The sequence below is a fragment of the Mobula hypostoma genome, chromosome 12 (genome assembly GCF_963921235.1).
Source record: "Mobula hypostoma chromosome 12, sMobHyp1.1, whole genome shotgun sequence".
Classification (NCBI taxonomy): Eukaryota; Metazoa; Chordata; class Chondrichthyes; order Myliobatiformes; family Myliobatidae; genus Mobula; species Mobula hypostoma.
In genome coordinates, this window is record NC_086108.1 from 94,998,025 (window position 1) to 95,015,369 (window position 17,345).

Sequence of the window (17,345 nt, forward strand, 5' to 3'; positions counted from 1 at the left end):
ATAAAAAATACAATCTGGATTTGAATACGTACATGTCAAAAAGATGAAAATACATTCAGCAATAGAGAGTTTATTTTACACAGAAAACTTCAAAGATTTCAATGAAATCCAGAATCAGATTTATTATCACCGGCATGTGACGTGAATTTGTTAACTTAGCAGCAGTTCAATGCAATGCATAAAATAGAATAGAAAATAAATAAATAAAATAATAATAAATAAGTAAATCAATTACAGTATATGTATATTGAATAGATTAAAAATGTACAAAAAACAGAAATACTGTATATTAAAAAAGTGAGGTAGTGTCCAAAGGTTCAATGCCCATTTAGGAAACTGCTGGCAGAGGGGAAGAAGCTGTTCCTGAATTGCTGAGTGTGTGCCTTCAGGCTTCTGTACCTCTACTTAACAGTGAGAAAAGGGTATGCCGTGGGTGCTGGGGGTCCTTAATAATGAATGCTGCCTTTCTGAGACACCGCTCCCTGCAGATATCCTGGGTACTTTGTAGGCTAGTACCGAAGATGGAGCAGACTAGATTTACAACCTTCTGCAGCTTCTTTTGGTCCTGTGCAGTAGCCCCTCCATACCAGACAGTGATGCAGCCTGTCAGAATGTTCTCCTCGGTACAACTATAGAAGTTTTTGAGTATACTTGTTGACATGCCAAATCTCTTCAAACTCCTAATGAAGTATAGCCGCTGTCTTACCTTCTTTATAACTTCATCGATATGTCGGGACCAGGTTAGATCCTCCGAGATCTTGACACCCAGTAACTTGAAACTGCTCACTCTCTTCACTTCTGATCCCTCTATGAAGATTGATATGTGTTTCTTCATCTTACCTTTCCTTAAGTCCACACTCAGCTCTTTCATCTTACTGACATTGAGTGCCAGGTTGTTGCTGTAGCACCACTTCATTAGTTGGCATATCTCACACCTGTACGCCCTCTCATCACCACCTGAGATTCTACCAACAATGGTTGTAATGTCAGCAAATTTATAGATGGTATATGAGCCATGCCTAGCCACATTGTCATATGTATATAGAGAGTAGAGCAGTGGGCTGAGCTCACACCCCTGAGGTGTGCCAGTATTGATCGTCAGCGAGTAGGATATGTTATCACCAATCCACACAGATTGTGGTCTTCCAGTTAGGAAGTCAAGGATCCAATTGCAGAAGGAAGTACAGAGGTCCAGGTTCTGCAACTTGTTTCCATCTTGGAGATGGAGTGAGATATCCATCTTGTTTCTCTAAAAGTAAATGCCCACCAACATAAAAAAGTAACACTTCAATACTTCACTTGCACAATAAGTTGCCTAGGGAAGATTTATTGCCATAGCTCTGCTTAGCGTGAAGTCAATGTCAATACGTTTCCACCACTGCTGCATACAGTATCTGATACGAATGCCACTGGTTTCTTATATCTTCATCTCGTAGTTGATTCACTTTTGTGACTGATCATAGAAACATAGAAAAACTACAGCGCAATACAGGCCCTTCAGCCCACTAAGTTGTGCCAAACATGTCCCTACCTTAGAAGTTACTAGGGTTACCCATAGCCCTCTATTTTTCTAAGCTCCATGTACCTATCCAAAAGTCTCTTAAAAGACCCTATCGTATCCGCCTCCACCACCATTGCCAGCAGCCCATTCCACGCATTCACCACTCTGTGTGTAAAAATAAAAACGAACAAACAAACTTACCCCTGACATCTCCTCTGTACCTACTCCCAAGCACCTTAAACCTGTGCCCTCTTGTGGCAGCCATTTCAGCGCTGGGGAAAAAGCCTCTGACTATCCACACGATCAATGCCTCTCATCTTCTTATACACCTTTATCAGGTCACCTCTCATCCTCTGGTGCTCCAAGGAGAAAAGGCCAAGTTCACTCAATCTGTTTTCATAAGGCATGCTCCCCAATCCAGGCAATATCCTCGTAAATCTCCTCTGCACCTTTTCTATAGTTTCCACATCCTTCCTGTAGTGAGGTGACCAGAACTGAGCACAGTACTCCAAGTGGGGTCTAACCAGGTCCTATATAGCTGCAACACTACCTCTTGGCTCCTAAATTCAATTCCATGGTTAATGAAAGCCAATACACCGTATGCCTTCTCAACCACAGAGTCAACCTGAGCAGCTGTTTTGAGCGTCCTATGGACTCGGACCTCAAGATCCCTCTGATCCTCCACACTGCCAAGAGTCTTGCCATTAATACTATATTCTGCCATCATATTTGACCTATCATATTCAGATCACTCAGAAAAATCATTCATACTGCAACATGTGAAAATAAACCAGACAGTTGAAGGTTCCAAGAATACGTCCCCTAATCATTCTTCAGACTTTGAGATTTCTCAGTTATTTTGGATAATTGATTATTAAAAAAGTCATTGCAGTGTGCATTGTGATAATTTGAAGCTCTTGTCAATCCACAGATCCAGAAAAACACACTGCAAAAGTAGGAGGTACACTAAATTAGGAAACTGAATTTAAATTGCCTTCTTTTTTGGCATCTATCCCCTGGATTTGTGATTTTAAACCGAAAATGCTCGAAAGGTTCAGCAGGTCAGGCAAGGAAATGGTTAACATTTCAGATCTGGAACTTTTCATCAGAATTGAGAAAACCATTAGTTTTTGTCATATTGGAGGGGGTGAGTTGGATAGAATGACATTAATATATCTGGGGTGAGGCAAAGTAAGTCAATATGGCAGTTGGAATCAGATTATGCTGCTTTGTCTGTGTAAAGTGTTGCTACCAGCACATGACATTTTTTTTAATGCGTTTTTTTTTATTTCCTTCTAGGTATATAGAGGAGTATGGGATGAGTCACAGATAGTATTAAAGTGTAAGCTTGAAGGACTTCTCCACTTTGATTTAGATTCTAACATGGAACCAAGGAAGGAGATGAACTTATTTGACCAGCCAACTAAAGGCACTTCCATGGAGGAGTTTCGAAAAATGGTTTACAATCTCTTGAAGGTAAGCTTTTGAATAAAAGTTCAAAATCAGTACACAAGTCCTTCTGAGAACCAACTGCATAATTGTGTTTTCCTCAGGAAAAGCTTGGTGATCAGACAAATCTTCAGGAATTACTGAAATTGGTTGTCACCGTAGCAGATGGAAATAAAGATGGCCACATCTCTCTTGCAGAAGCAAAATCTACTTGGGCATTGCTTCAGCTTAATGAGTTTCTGATTACAGTAATTCTACAAGACAAAGAACACACACCAAAACTACTTGGATTCTGTGGAGATCTTTATGTAACAGAAAAAGTCCACTACAGTTACCTCTATGGTCTCACTATTCCTTGGGTTTTGGAATTTTTCATTCCCTCTGGTTTGAGGCGTAGTATGGATCAATGGTTTACTCCCTCTTGGCCTAGAAAAGCGAAGATTGCAATAGGACTTTTAGAATTTGTTGAGGATGTTTTCCATGGAACATATGGCAATTTCCTTATGTGTGACCTGAATGCAAATAATATTGGCTATAATACTAAGCATGACTTAAAAATGATAGATATGAGAAAAATTGTACCAGAGGTTAGTTTTAGACAACTCATCGGTGGCCGCCACTGCGAGACTGATGTAGATTGTGTCTATGGCACAGACTGCAGGACCACATGTCATCAAAGCAAAAAGCAATGCACCACTGAATTAGATCAGCCAAACCTGACTAAGGTCTGTGCATTGTTGAAAGACTACCTTCTAAATGGTGCTCCTTCGGATGTGAGAGAAGAACTGGAGAAGCAGCTTTACTCCTGTATAGCCCTCCGAGGAACTGCCAGCCAAATGGAAATGGAGCACTCCTTAATATTGAACAACCTAAAGACATTGCTGTGGAAAAAGATTTCTCATACAAAAGATTCCTAAACACTTATGGAAGAATAGAGTTCTACAGTATTAATTGAATATCATTGAGGGAAGAAAGCATTTTTTTTGGTGAAGGTTTTGTGTTTAGTTTGTCTATTGAGCACATTAAATCATATTGCTTAAAAAAATTAAAAGGAAAACCACTAGAGATTTTTATTAATTTAATGGTTGTAAATTTGGCTGATTTCCTTTGAGAGGGTGGAAACAGACATGTATTGCAGCATGATGACTTTTGTATGGTTTTTAACCACAGTTTGTCGCATGACTATTAAACTGACAAGACATTGCTGAGCCTTAGTTATGTTGATGCTAAACTGGAAGAAATACTAAATCTATGGACTATTTCTCCTTCTATGGTAGACAATTTTTAAATGTGTCTAAATTGCAATGGAATATGAATGCAATTCATTTTTAAATTGTTAATTGAGCACTTTATATTCATATATTCACTTCATGAAATCCTGTGGGATGAGGGTACAGTATTTAAGAAACTTTTGTGACAGTTTGTGTTTATAAATGGCCATTGATTTTTTTTTTAGGTCATTTGTTCAAAAGGTAATTTTTTTTGCATTAAAGTAATTTTTAAAACCTCATTACATGATTACATTTTTATTAACATTAGTGCAATACATATTAATTTCCATTCTCATTTTCACTTAACCTTGCTACTTTTTTTATGATGCAGTTTGTTTATTAGACATGAGCATGTTGCTGTTTATGGGTCCTGGGTGTGTACATGTTGTCAAAGCGTATTTCTTGTATTACGTTGGTAACTTTGGGATGGCATGAAGACATAAAAGATACTATGTGACTGCAAGTCCTTTTCTTTCTCTATCATTCTGTGGGTTGTATTCAGTGAGTTGTGTTCTTTAATCCTGCTGAAGTATCTATTCTTTTTAAATGTCTTTTTGGGAGATGGGCCCCCCCCCGCCCCACCCCGCCCATTTTTATTCTTCATGCAGGTGAAATTGTAGATTTTAAGTTGTTACCAGAATAACGCAGGTAAGTAAGATCACTACATTTTGTGAAGGAATGAATATCACCCTTGGTGGATGGGTGCCTGTCCCCATGCACTGTTTTTGTACTGAATGGTGCTAAGATTCCTGCCTTTTATTGGTGCTTCATTCATCCAAATAAGAGTAATGGAATGTTCCACACTCCTTATTTGTGCTTTATGGACTGTAGGAAGGTTTTGTAGTCAGGATAAAATAGGGTCTTTTAAGAGACTCTTGGAAAGGTACATGGAGCTTAGACAAATAGAGGGCTATGGGTAACCCAAGGTAATTTCTAAGCTACAGATTCAGCACAGCATAGTGGGCCAAAGGGCCTATATTGTGCTGTAGGTTTTCTGTGTTCTGTAAGCCATCCACGGCATTTACCCTGTTGCAAGTTTCAAAGAAGTGGTGCAGTTGAATTTCTGGCCAATTTTGATCCTCGAGTTGTTGGTGGGGGATTTGGCACTCTTAATATTGTCAAACATCAAGGGTATGTAGTCAAACTCGTACGGGAGATGATTAGTGCCAGATACTTGTACAGCACAAATGTTGCTTGCTATGTATTACCCCTTCCAGAACCTTCACCCTCTAACTAATGAAAGCCAGTATTCTAAATAATATGGTCTTTTCTAACCATATTATTTAGCTTTTTTAACTTCTAAAGATCTATAGATTTGTACTGCAAAATACTACTATTCCTCAAGACACTACTATTCATGATAAATATCTCAGCTTCATTAGTGCTCCAAAATTGCACCCCCTAACATCTGTTTGGATTAAATTCCTTCAGTCATTTTTCAGCTCATTTCACCAACATAACAATATCTCTCTGCAGTCTAAGACAAGGTTAAGCACCACCTCATAATCGACACCACTAGTCCTAGACATCCAATTGGAAAAACAACACTGTACCATCACCTTTGTCTACTGACCGATCAATTTTGCTCACTTGCCCTGGACTATGTAGGTACTAATCTTTCGAATCAGACTTTGATGTACTTATTAAAGACTTCACTTCAAGTCCATGTAAATCACTTTGACTGCACTGCCTTAATTAATACACTCTGATACATAGAAAACCTACAGCACAATACAGGCCCTTCGGCCCACAAAGCTGCGCTGAACATGTAATTGCTTTAGAAATTACCTAGGGTTACCCATAGCCCTCTATTTTTCTAAGCTCCATGTACCTATCCAAGAGTCTCTTAGAAGACACTATTGTATCCGCCTCCACCACCGTCACTGGCAGCCCATTCCACGCACTCACCACTCTGCGTTTATTTGAAAAAAAGACAACTTGCCCATCATCTCCTCTGTAGCTACTTCCAAGCACCTTAAACCTGTGCCCCCTTGTGTTAGCTATTTCAGCCCTGGGAAAGAGCCTCTGACTATCCACACGATCAATGCCTCTCATCATCTTATACACCTCTATCAGGTCACCTCTCATCCTCTGTCGCTCCAAGGAGAAAAGCCAAAGTTCATTCAACCTATTCTCATAGGGCATGCTCACCAATCCAGGCAACGTCCTTGTAGATCTCTTCTGCACCCTTTCTGTGGTTTCTGCATCTTTCCTGTAGTGAGGTAACCAGAACTGAGCACAGTACTCCATGTCGGGTCTGACCAGGGTCCTATAAAGCTGTAACATTACCTCTCACTAGACACTAGAATGCACAGTACAGGCCCTTCCGCCCTCGATGTTGTGTCGACCCATATATTCCTTAATAAAGAGTACTAAACTCACACTACCCCGTAACCCTCTATTTTTCGTTCATCCATGTGCCTGTCCAAGAGGCTCTTAAATACCCCTAATGTTTTAGTCTCCATCGCCATCCCTGGCAAGTCATTCCAGGTACCCACAACCCTCTGTGTAAAATAAAGAAATAAATAAAATTTAAAATGAAAAATAAAAATTTACTCCTGATGTCTCCCCTAAACTTCCCTTCCTTAACATTTGCTACTCACGCCCTGGGAAACAGGTACTGGCTATCCACCCTATATGCCTCTCATAATCTTGTAGACCTCTACCAAAGTCCCTTCTCCTCCTTCTATACTCCAAGAGAAAAGTCCCAGCTCTGCTAACCTTGCCTCATAAGACTTGTTTTACAATCCAGGCAACATCCTGGTAAATCTCCTCTGCACCCTGTCCATAGCTTCCACATCCTTCCTATAACGAGGTGACCAGAACTGAACACAATACTCTTTAAGTGTGGTTTCACCAGAGATTTGTAGAGTTGCAACATGACCTCTCTACTCTTGAACTCAATCCCCCTACTAATGAAGCCTAGCATCCCATAGGCCTTCTTAACTATCCTATCAACCTGTGCAGTGACCTTGAGGAATGTATGGATTTGAACCCCAAGGTCCCTCTGTTCATCCACACTCTTAAGTAACCGACCATTAACCCTGTACTTAGCCTTCTGCTTTCTGGTTTGTCCATCTCTGCTATTAAACTCAATCCCATGGTTGATGAAGGCCAATGCACCGTATGCCTTCTTAACCACAGAGTCAACCTGCACAGCAGCTTTGAGTGTCCTATGGACTCGGACCCCAAGATCCCTCTGATCTTCCACACTGGCAAGAGTCCTACCATTAATACTATATTCTGCCATCATATTTGACCTACCAAAATGAACCACCTCACACTTATCTGGGTTGAACTCCATCTGCCACTTCTCAGCCCAGTTTTGCATCCTATCAATGTCCCGCTTTAACCTCTGACAGCCCTCCACACTATTCACAACACCCCCAACCTTTGTGTCATCAGCAAATTTACTAACCCATCCCTCCACTTCCTCATCCAGGTCATTTATAAAAATCACGAAGAGAAGGGGTCCCAGAACAGATCCCTGAGGCACACCACTGGTCACCGACCTCCATGTAGAATATGACCCATCTACAACCACTCTTTGTGGATCCAGAACTGGCTTGTCCACAGAAAGCAAAGCAATGTCCTTTGGATCCCAGGCTTCCTTACTTTCTCAATAAGCCATGCATTGGGTACCTTATCAAATGCCCTGCTGAAATCCATATACACTACATCTACTGCTCTACCTTTATCAATGTGTTTAGTCACATCCTCAAAAAATTCAATCAGGCTTGTAAGGTATGACCCTGCCCTTGACAAAGCCATGCTGACTATTCCTAATCATATTATGCCTCTCCAAATGTTCATAAATCCTGCCTCTCAGGATCTTCTCCATCAGCTTAGCAACCACTGAAGTAAGACTCACTGGTCTATAATTTCCTGGGCTATCTCTGCTCCCTTTCTTGAATAAAGGAACAACATCCACACTCCTCCAATCCTCTGGAATCTCTCCTGTGCCCATTGATAATGCAAAGATGATCGCCAGATTCAGCAGTCTCCTCCCTCGCCTCCTATAGTAGCCTGGGGTACATCTCATCCGGTCCTGCTGAGTTATCCAACAGCTCCAGCACGTCCTCTTAATGTCTATATGCTCAAGCTTTTCACTCCGCTGTAAGTCACCCATACAATTGCCAAGGTCCTTTTCCGTAGTGAATACTGAAGCAAAGTAATCACTAAGTACCTCCGCTACCTCCTCTGGTTCCATACATACTCTTCCACTGTCACACTTGATTGGTCCTATTCTCTCATGTCTTATCCTCTTGCTCTTCATATTCTTGTAGAATACCTTGGGGTTTTCCTTAATCCTGCTTGCCAAGGCCTTTTCATGGCCCCTGCTGGCTCTCCTAATTTCATTCTTAAGCTCCTTCCTGCTAGCCCTATAATTTTCTAGGTCTCTATCATTACCTAGTCTTTTTTTAAACCTTTCGTAAAGCTTTTCTTCTTGACTAGATTTTCAACGGCCTTTGTACACCACCAAATATCCCCTGAACATTTGCCATATTTCTGCCGTACATTTCCTTGAGAACATCTGCTCCCAATTAATGCTTCCAAGTTCCTTCCTGATAGCTTCATATTTCCCCTTACTCCAGTTAAATGTTTTCCTAATTTGTCTGCTCCTATTCCTCTCCAATGCAATGGTAAAGGAGATAGAATTGTGATCACTATCTCCAAAATGCTCTCCCCTTGAGAGACCTGACACCTGACCAGGTTCATTTACCAATACCAGGTCAAGTACAGCCTCTCCTCTTGTAGGCTTATCTACATATTGTGTCAAGAAACCTTCCTGAACACACCTGACAAACTCCACCCCATCTAAACCCCTTGCTCTATGGAAATGCCAATCAATATTGGGGAAATTAAAATCTCCCATCACGACAACTCTGTTATTATTGCACCCTTCTAGAGTTTGTCTCCCTATTTGCTCCTCGATGTCTCAGTTACTATTGGGTGGTCTATTTTTTTTTTAAAAAGCACCCAGTAGAGTTATTGACCCCTTCCTGTTTCTCACTTCCACCCACAGAAGACAATCCCTCCATGACTTCCTCCTTTTCTGCAGCCGTGACACTATCTCTGATAAACAGTGCCACTCCCCCACCTCTTTTGCCTCTCTCCCTGTCCTTCCTGAAATATCTAAAGCCTGGCACTCTTAAGTAGCCATTTCTGCCCCTGAGCCATCCAAGTCTCTGTAATGGCCACAACATCATAACTCCAAGTACTGATCTGCACTCTAATCTTGGTTCATGATACTCCTTCCACATCTCAAACCATCAGTCTGAGCGCATCTCTTCTCTATCATCTACCTATCCTCAGTCTCACACTGCCTACAAGTTTCCTCTATTTGTGAGTTAACTGCCCTTTCCTCCGTCTTTTTAATTCAGTTCCCACCCCCCAGCAATTCTAGTTTAAACTGGAATCTCCCTGCCGGGATATTGGTTCCCTTTAGATTCAAGTGCAGCCCATCCTTTTTGTACAGGTTGCACCTGCCCCAAAAGAGGTCCCAATGATCCAGAAATCTGAATCCCTGTCCCCTCCATCCATCAGCCACACATTTATCCTCCACCTCACTCTATTCCTGTACTCACTGTTGCGTGGCACAGGCAGCAATCCCGAGATTACTACCCTTGTGGTCCTGCTTCTCAGCCTCCTTCCTAACTCCCTGTAGACTTGTTTTCAGGACCTCCTCCCTTTTCCTACCCGTGGTGTTGGTACCAATATGTACCATGACCTCTGGCTGTTCACCTTCCCAATTCAGGATATCGTGGATGCGATCAGAAACATCCCGGACCCTGGCACCTGGGAGGCAAACTACCATCTGTGTTTTCTGTGTCCACAGAATCACACTGTAGAGTCCCATCTGCCATCCTCTTCCCTTCCCTGCCCTTCTGAGCCACAGGGCCAGACTCTGTGCCTCTGTTACTTCCCCTAGAGTACCAGAGTACTTATTGTTAAGGGGAACAGCCACGGGAGTACTCTATTATCTGACTCTTGCCCTTCCCTCTTCTGTTACCCACTTATCTGTCTCCCGAGGCCCTGATGTGACTACTTGCCTATAGCTCCTCTCTATCACCTCCTCACTTTCCTTGACCAGACAAAGGTCATCGAGCTGCATCTCCAGTTCCTTAAGGAGCTGCAGCTTGACTCACCTGGCAGAGATGTGGCCATCTGGGAAGCTGGGAGTCTCTCGGACATCCCACATCCAACACCCAGTGCAGAACACCGGCCAGGCAGAATACTTCCTATTCCTATTTTTCATAAGTAACCTATCTTGCCTCGACCCATTATCACCATTCGACCCATTATCACCAGAGCCCCGTTGAGCCAAAGCCCTCCGACTTTGACACCCTCTATTCAGGCACCCACTCTATAAAGCTGTCTTCTTTTAAAATTCCTCCCGCCAGTCTAACTCGCTGACGTCCATACACCTCCACGGCCGTGCCCTGATACCTCCGATAAAGAATTCAGTCAAATTGGTCAAATGGTATCTGCTCTTGATAAAGCCATGTTAGGCTGTTTTGGTCTTGTCTCTACCTTTCCAAAAGATCATCAATCATGTCGCTCAGAATTTTACCCAGTTTCCATGAATGTTAAGTCTCACAGACCTGCAGTACCAGGTTTTTCCCTGTTGCTGTTCTTGAAAAGGGAAGTTGTAGTCATCCGATTCCTCACTTCTGTACAACGAAAATTAAATTATCACAACCAAATTCACAGCAATTTCTTCCAATACCTCCCATTACTGCTGGGATAAACCTCATCTGAACCTGGGAATTTATCCACCTTCAGGCCTGCTTATGTATCAAGTCTTTAAGGAGAGACCTGTACTAGATTTGCATCTGCCCCTTATCACCAAATTCTCCACAGCAACCTTTGTTTTCTTTTGTGAATACCACTGAAGGACCTACCTAATCTATACTTTCTGGCTCCATTCAGACCAACAATGTAATTAATTGCTCCTGGTTTTTCCAAATCATAAGCTTTTTTTCAAGTTTATTTTGATCCTTGTTGAAATACTGTAGGAGGAACCAGCAGCTGTAGGATGGAGAGTGACAAACAACTGCAAGCTCAGAGCCCTACCAACAGACAGAATGTCTATCAACAATGCCATCTCTTTAGGTTTCTGTAATGTACACTACCTTGTCAACAAAGGATAAACTGAATAAAATGTTACCTTGCATTCTATGTTATGGATATTAGTTAAATCTGCCCATAAATTTAGCATCCTAAATTTCTGCCATGTTGAGTTCATCAGCCTGGTATAAAGACCATAAGACATTGGAACAGAATTAGGCCATTCAGCCCATCGAGTCTGCTCCACCATTCCATCATGGCTGATCCTGCATCCCACTCAACTCCATACACCTGCCTTCTTGCCATATCCTTCGATGCCCTGACCAATCTGAAACTATCAATTTCCGCTTTAAATATATCCACGGTCTTGGCCACCAGCGGCAGAGCATTCCACAGATGCGCTACTCTCTGGCTTAGAAAAAAAGCCTCCTCAGATCTTTTCTAAAAGGTGGCCCCTCAGTTTTGAGGCTGAACCATCTAGTTCTGGATACCCCTCCCCCAAAAAGGAAACATCCTCTCCATGTCCACCCCTATCTAGGCCTTTCAACATTCAGTAGATTTCAATGAAATCCAAGTGTTCTGCTAAACGCCAGTGAGTGCAGGCCCAAAGCTGCCAAATGCTTATTTGTTAACCCCTTCATTCTTGGAATCATCCTCGTGAACCTCTTGTGGACTCTCCAATGACAGCGCATCCTTTCTGAGATACAAGGCCCAAAGCCATTGACAATACGCAAACTGCGGCCTGACTGGTGTCTTATAAAGGCTCAGCATCATCTCTTTGCTTTTATATTCTAATCCCCTTGAAATAAATGCCAACATTGCATTTACCTTCTTTACCACAGACTCAACTTTCTGAGAGTCTTGCACAAGGATTCCCAAGTCCCTCTGCACCTCTGATGTTTGAATTTTCTCCCCATTTAGATAATAATCCGCATTATTGTTCCTTTTACCAAAATGCTTTATCATAATTTTCCAACACTATATTCCATCTGCCATTTCGTTGCCCATTCTATCAATTTGTCTAAGTCCTGCTACAATTGCATTACTTCCTCAGCACTACCTACCCCTCCACCTACCTTTATATCATCCACAAACTTTGCCACAAAGCCATTAATTCCATTATCTAAATCATTGGCAAACAATGTGAAAAGTAGCAGTCCCAATATTGACCCCTGTGGAACACCACTAGTCACCAACAGCCAACCAGAAAAGGCCCCCTGCCTGTCAGCCATTCCTCCATCCAAGCCAGTGACGCCATAAAATTTTAGCAGCCTCGTGTGTCACCCTATCAAACGCCTTCTGAAAATCCAAGTTAATGACATCCACTGCCTCTCTTTTATCCACCCCGCTTTATTTCCCCAGAATTTCCCTTTACAGAAACCATGCTGACTTAAGACTTATTTTATCATTACTCTCCAAGTACCCTGAAACCTCATCCTCAATAATAAATTCCCAACAGCTGAGGTTAGGCTAACTGGCCTATAATTTCCTTTCTTTTGCCTTCCTCCCCTCTTAAAGAGTGGCGTGGCATTTGCGATCTTCCAGTCCTCTGGGACCATGCCAGAATCAAGTGATTCTTGAAAGATCATGATCAATGCATTCATTATTTCTTCAACAACCCCTCTCAGGACTCTGGGATATAGTCCATCTGGTCTAGGTGTCTTATCCACCTTAAGAACTTTCAGTTTGCCTTGCAGTTTTTCCATTGTGATAGCAATGGCACTCACTCCCACTCACAGACCTCTGGCATACAGCTAGTATCTTCCACAGTGAAGACTGATGCAAAGTACTCATTAAGTTCCACTGCCATTTCTTTATCCACCAAGTGGATGTGGGACCAAGTCATCATTGTTTGATGATTCCACACCAATGGGCTATCCCATGTTGTTCTTAATATTGTGTAACAGTTTTAGGTTTAGTATCTTTCTATAGGTATAGAATATTACACTGATGCTGACTGTCCTCTTTGCCCAATGCAAGAAGCCATTTCTAAGATTTTTCTATTGGCCCAATCTGGACTACCCTACCCTACCAGTATCAACGGTTCTTGCTGATATGTTTAAAAGATCCAATTCATCCAGTTATGGCTTTTCTGATTTTCACTTGTGATTGCTATCACCATTCTTTTCTACATTCTCTATTCATTACCTTAGTTGTCAGATCTTCACTAACTTCACCATTGAGCATTTGGACTTCTTTGCAATCACCTGGTCATTCTCCAAAACAAACATTTCTCCTATTGGTTTTGGTGTATTGACTTTTTCCAGAGCTGCACCATTTGTTCTATTTTTGTTTTAAATCATCTAGAATAGATGAAGACCTAGAAAACTCAAACTGAAGCCAATAGTGGAAACGAGTTAAATGTGTGTGAATACAAAATGCCAAACAGGAGCTTTGCAGGCTGGATAAAGAGATTGCTGATGGTTTTTGTAAAGAGGCAATAAACTCTCAAAACAGTTGGGCATAGATTTTCATTTATAATAGCTGCATCATTTGAGTATACTTAAATAGTCAAAATTTAATTTCCTAAGCATCTTATTAACACACGTTAAGTAAACATTGCAAGGATAGACTAAACTTTGTTGCCTCTTCGCGGATGCTGGATTTTCTTTGGTAATTAAATTTATATGCATTTTATTCCCTGTATGTGCTATCCACAATTTTTGTGAAGATTATCTGGTAAAAATTATTGAACAAGTGGTGCATTATCTTATAAAGAAAGATCAATGTACTAATTTCATTTTGCATCTTAACTTTGTAAGCTCTTCCCTTAAGAATGAATCCAATAACTCTGAAGTCAGTTTTTTGTCAAGTAGTATCTACAGGTGCATAGCAGTTAAGGCTTTGTCAGAATCAGTTCCTTCTATTTTGATGTTGTCAAATTTCTTTGTAATCAATAAATCAACTATATGCCTCTTCTGTAATGGTGATGCATTGTCAATGAATACTTGTTAGTTGCTTATTTCCCCCTAATTTGTGTACAAGTTCCTGTCCTGTGTATGTGGTTTTGGAGGATCCACACTGAAACATGCAATTATTGATTACTAATTTTCAAAATCAAATTTACAAAATACTCGTGATCTGTTATGCCAAGCAGCCCTCTAATTCTGATTTCTTCATTTTTATGACTATTTTATGAAAAAGCTGAGGATTGAGGATGCAACTTGCAAGCTTCAGAGCCTGAATGACAAGAAACCACAATCACGATGGCATTCTAAATTAAGAATGTTTTGTTTTCCAGTTCTATGCATCCAGCATGGAATGCATTCCCTTAAATATAGCCAGGTAATGAGGTAATTTAGTATTATACTGATTTGGATGGTGAACAGAACCATTCTTAAGTCTCATCAAGAACCTGTAACTGCTGTTCTGATAATTCCCTGTTCTTTCCACATGACTGCCTTCCTCAGGTTTCTATTTTTATTATAGTGCAGTGCACACCATTGCGTTGCATGGGGGTGCAGTGTGGCAACAAGTCAAATGATGGAAAAGTTGTTTCAAATTGGGGTGGAGTTTTTGCTACTCTGGATGTTGACCAACTTTCCTATTCCTTTAATGCTCAAGTTATTTTACCTGCTCACCTCTTAGGTAAGCAATTAATTACAGGATTTCATCAAAACTCTTGTACACCTTCCCCAAAATCAGATCTCAAGTGCCCAGAATACACCCAAGGTTCAACAATTGAAATTGTGATTTCAGATTAGAACCAATGTAATTTACTTGCTTTTAAAACTCAACATGCTGCTTTTAAAACTTTAAAGTGCTGCCTTTACTTTATGCTTACTTCTCAATCTTACTGTTGTCGGGTCAGATAAGTGAATTAAGCACATGCCACTGCTAAATAAAATTGGTTATCTAATTGCAACCTCAGCTACCTTTAAACCCCTGCCATTACAAATAAATTCAAAATACTTGCCTGAGGTTATTTTACTTCACGTCTTAATAAAGCACCTATTTTTCAGATTAGTTCTAAATTCTCCCACAAGTATCTTTGAGGATGTCCCTTCAAGAATTTATTTCACACTAATTTCCTCTAACTTTTCCAAACTCCAAGCCTGTCAAATCTTTATTCATAAAAATAACCCATTAATATAAGGTATTGGTAAAATAAATCTCAGCATTGCTTCCTACAACTTGCATGCTTCCTTAAACAAAATCCAGTTTTCATACCAGTTACCTAACAGTTTTGGCCTGAAACATCAACTGTACTTATTTCCCATAGATGCTGCCTGGCTTGCTGAATTCCTCCCAACACTTTGTGTTGCTTGGATTTCCAGCATCTGCAGATTCTCTTGTATTTAGTTTTCCCTAACAATATAACATTAGCTTTCCTCATTACTTACTTAGCAGGCTACCAGGTGTTTGTATATTCTTCCCATGACTACATAGATTCCCTCCAGCTATTCTGGTTTCCTCATGTTTGTGATAATTATGCTGGCTCCCTTTGGATCTTACCTAAATAAGGTCACCACTCATCCTTTTAAACTCCAAAGAATGCAAGCGAAATTGTGCTCTTTTCGCCCATTAAAAGATGTGATTTATCCTGGTGGCCCTCTGAGACACCCTGCAATGCATATCCTCTACAATACCCTGTATGACTGTAATAAAACCTGCCCACTTGTACAATAAAGGCTAATGCGTAATTTGCCTTGAACTACTAGTTGGACCTGCCTGCTATTACTCTCTAGATAATAAACCTCATGATCCCCTTACCAAAATTCACAACTTCCACTTCCTGACACCATTTGCCAGATTACTGTTCCTGTCTTCGCGATTTTCCAGTAGGATATTAATAATGCCCTAACCACAGCAGGACCTTCTGCAGGATTGGAGACACAGCTCAGCACATCACAGAAACCAGCCTCCCCTCACACAGCATCTGCCCTTCTCACTGCCTCAGTAAAGTAGGCAGCATAATCAAAAATCCCATCCATCCTGCGCACTCTTCTCCCCTCAGGCATAAGATACAAAAGCCTGAAAGTTCGCACCCTAGGTTACACCCTTACTGAATAGAAAGGGTGTAAGACGACTGAATAGTTCTGTTTTATAACAAATTCAAATATATTCATCACTATGAAAGCAAGCTGAAAGTTCATACAGTTAAGACGAAATCCAAAACATGCAGAGCTAAAACCAACCATGCCATTAAAAAGGAGTACATGAACACTCAAGACAGACTTTCCAAGGCAAATTGAGAAGAAAATATTTCCTCAGTCTGATAATACAGCTCTGGCAATAAAATGGTACAATGATACCTCTGCCCTTCAAAGAATATCTAATCGAATCTATTTTCCATCTGATCACCATATTTTTCACAAATCTGTCGTGTTAAATGAATACATAGAGCTCTATGCATTTAGAATTTTTGGAATTCACAAACCCCAAACCCCTTTTGTACGTGACAATGCCTCCTAGCTTTAGGATTTTACAATATACTGTTGCCTGTACGAGGGATTGGATAACTGGGCTTTCCTTAGTCTAGAAGAAAGGAAACTGCTGGAGGTACATAAAATTCTAAGAGGGACATATAAGAGGTGGGAGAAAGGAAATCTGAAAAAGGTATTTTATAGTGGCTGATATCTGGAATATATACTACCACAAGGTGGTGGAATCAGATACAATAACTCCATTTAAGAGGTATTTTGATAGACACTTAAAAAGATAAGCAATGCATAGAATACAGTTCCAACGCAGACAAATAGGATGATCAAAAAACGTCAACATGGACATGGCTGGCTGAAGGACCAGATTCTGTGCCGTAGGACTGATTCGTCCCACAAAAAAAATTCTCAAAATCAACCCTGTCAAGCTCCAGAATTTTACCTGGTTCATTAAGATCGACTCCCATTACTCTCCTGTATCGTTCCACTCTACTTATTCTTTCAGAATAAAAACAAACTTTCCAATGAAAATATACAATTCCTTTCTTTAGCAAAGTAAATTTACATCCCATTTGGTACTGGCTTCCAACCTCTGCATCCTTCATACCTACTAATAAAATAAAAATGAGTTTCTCAACGTGGAGACTGAAGGTGAAAGTAAGTTTCCACAGG

The 17,345-nt window shown here is 40.8% G+C and overlaps 1 protein-coding gene across 1 annotated transcript in view; it reads left to right on the forward strand.

Moving 5' to 3' along the window:
- Nucleotides 1-17,228, forward strand: part of dipk1aa (divergent protein kinase domain 1Aa) — a 72,275-nt gene extending 55,047 nt beyond the window's left edge. The window contains exons 4-5 of the mRNA XM_063064645.1: nt 2,801-2,977; nt 3,055-17,228. Of these exons, the coding sequence (XP_062920715.1) occupies nt 2,801-2,977; nt 3,055-3,867 (990 nt within the window). The 3' untranslated portion in view covers nt 3,868-17,228. The remainder of the gene's footprint in view (nt 1-2,800; nt 2,978-3,054) is intronic.
- Nucleotides 17,229-17,345: the final 117 nt, after the last annotated feature.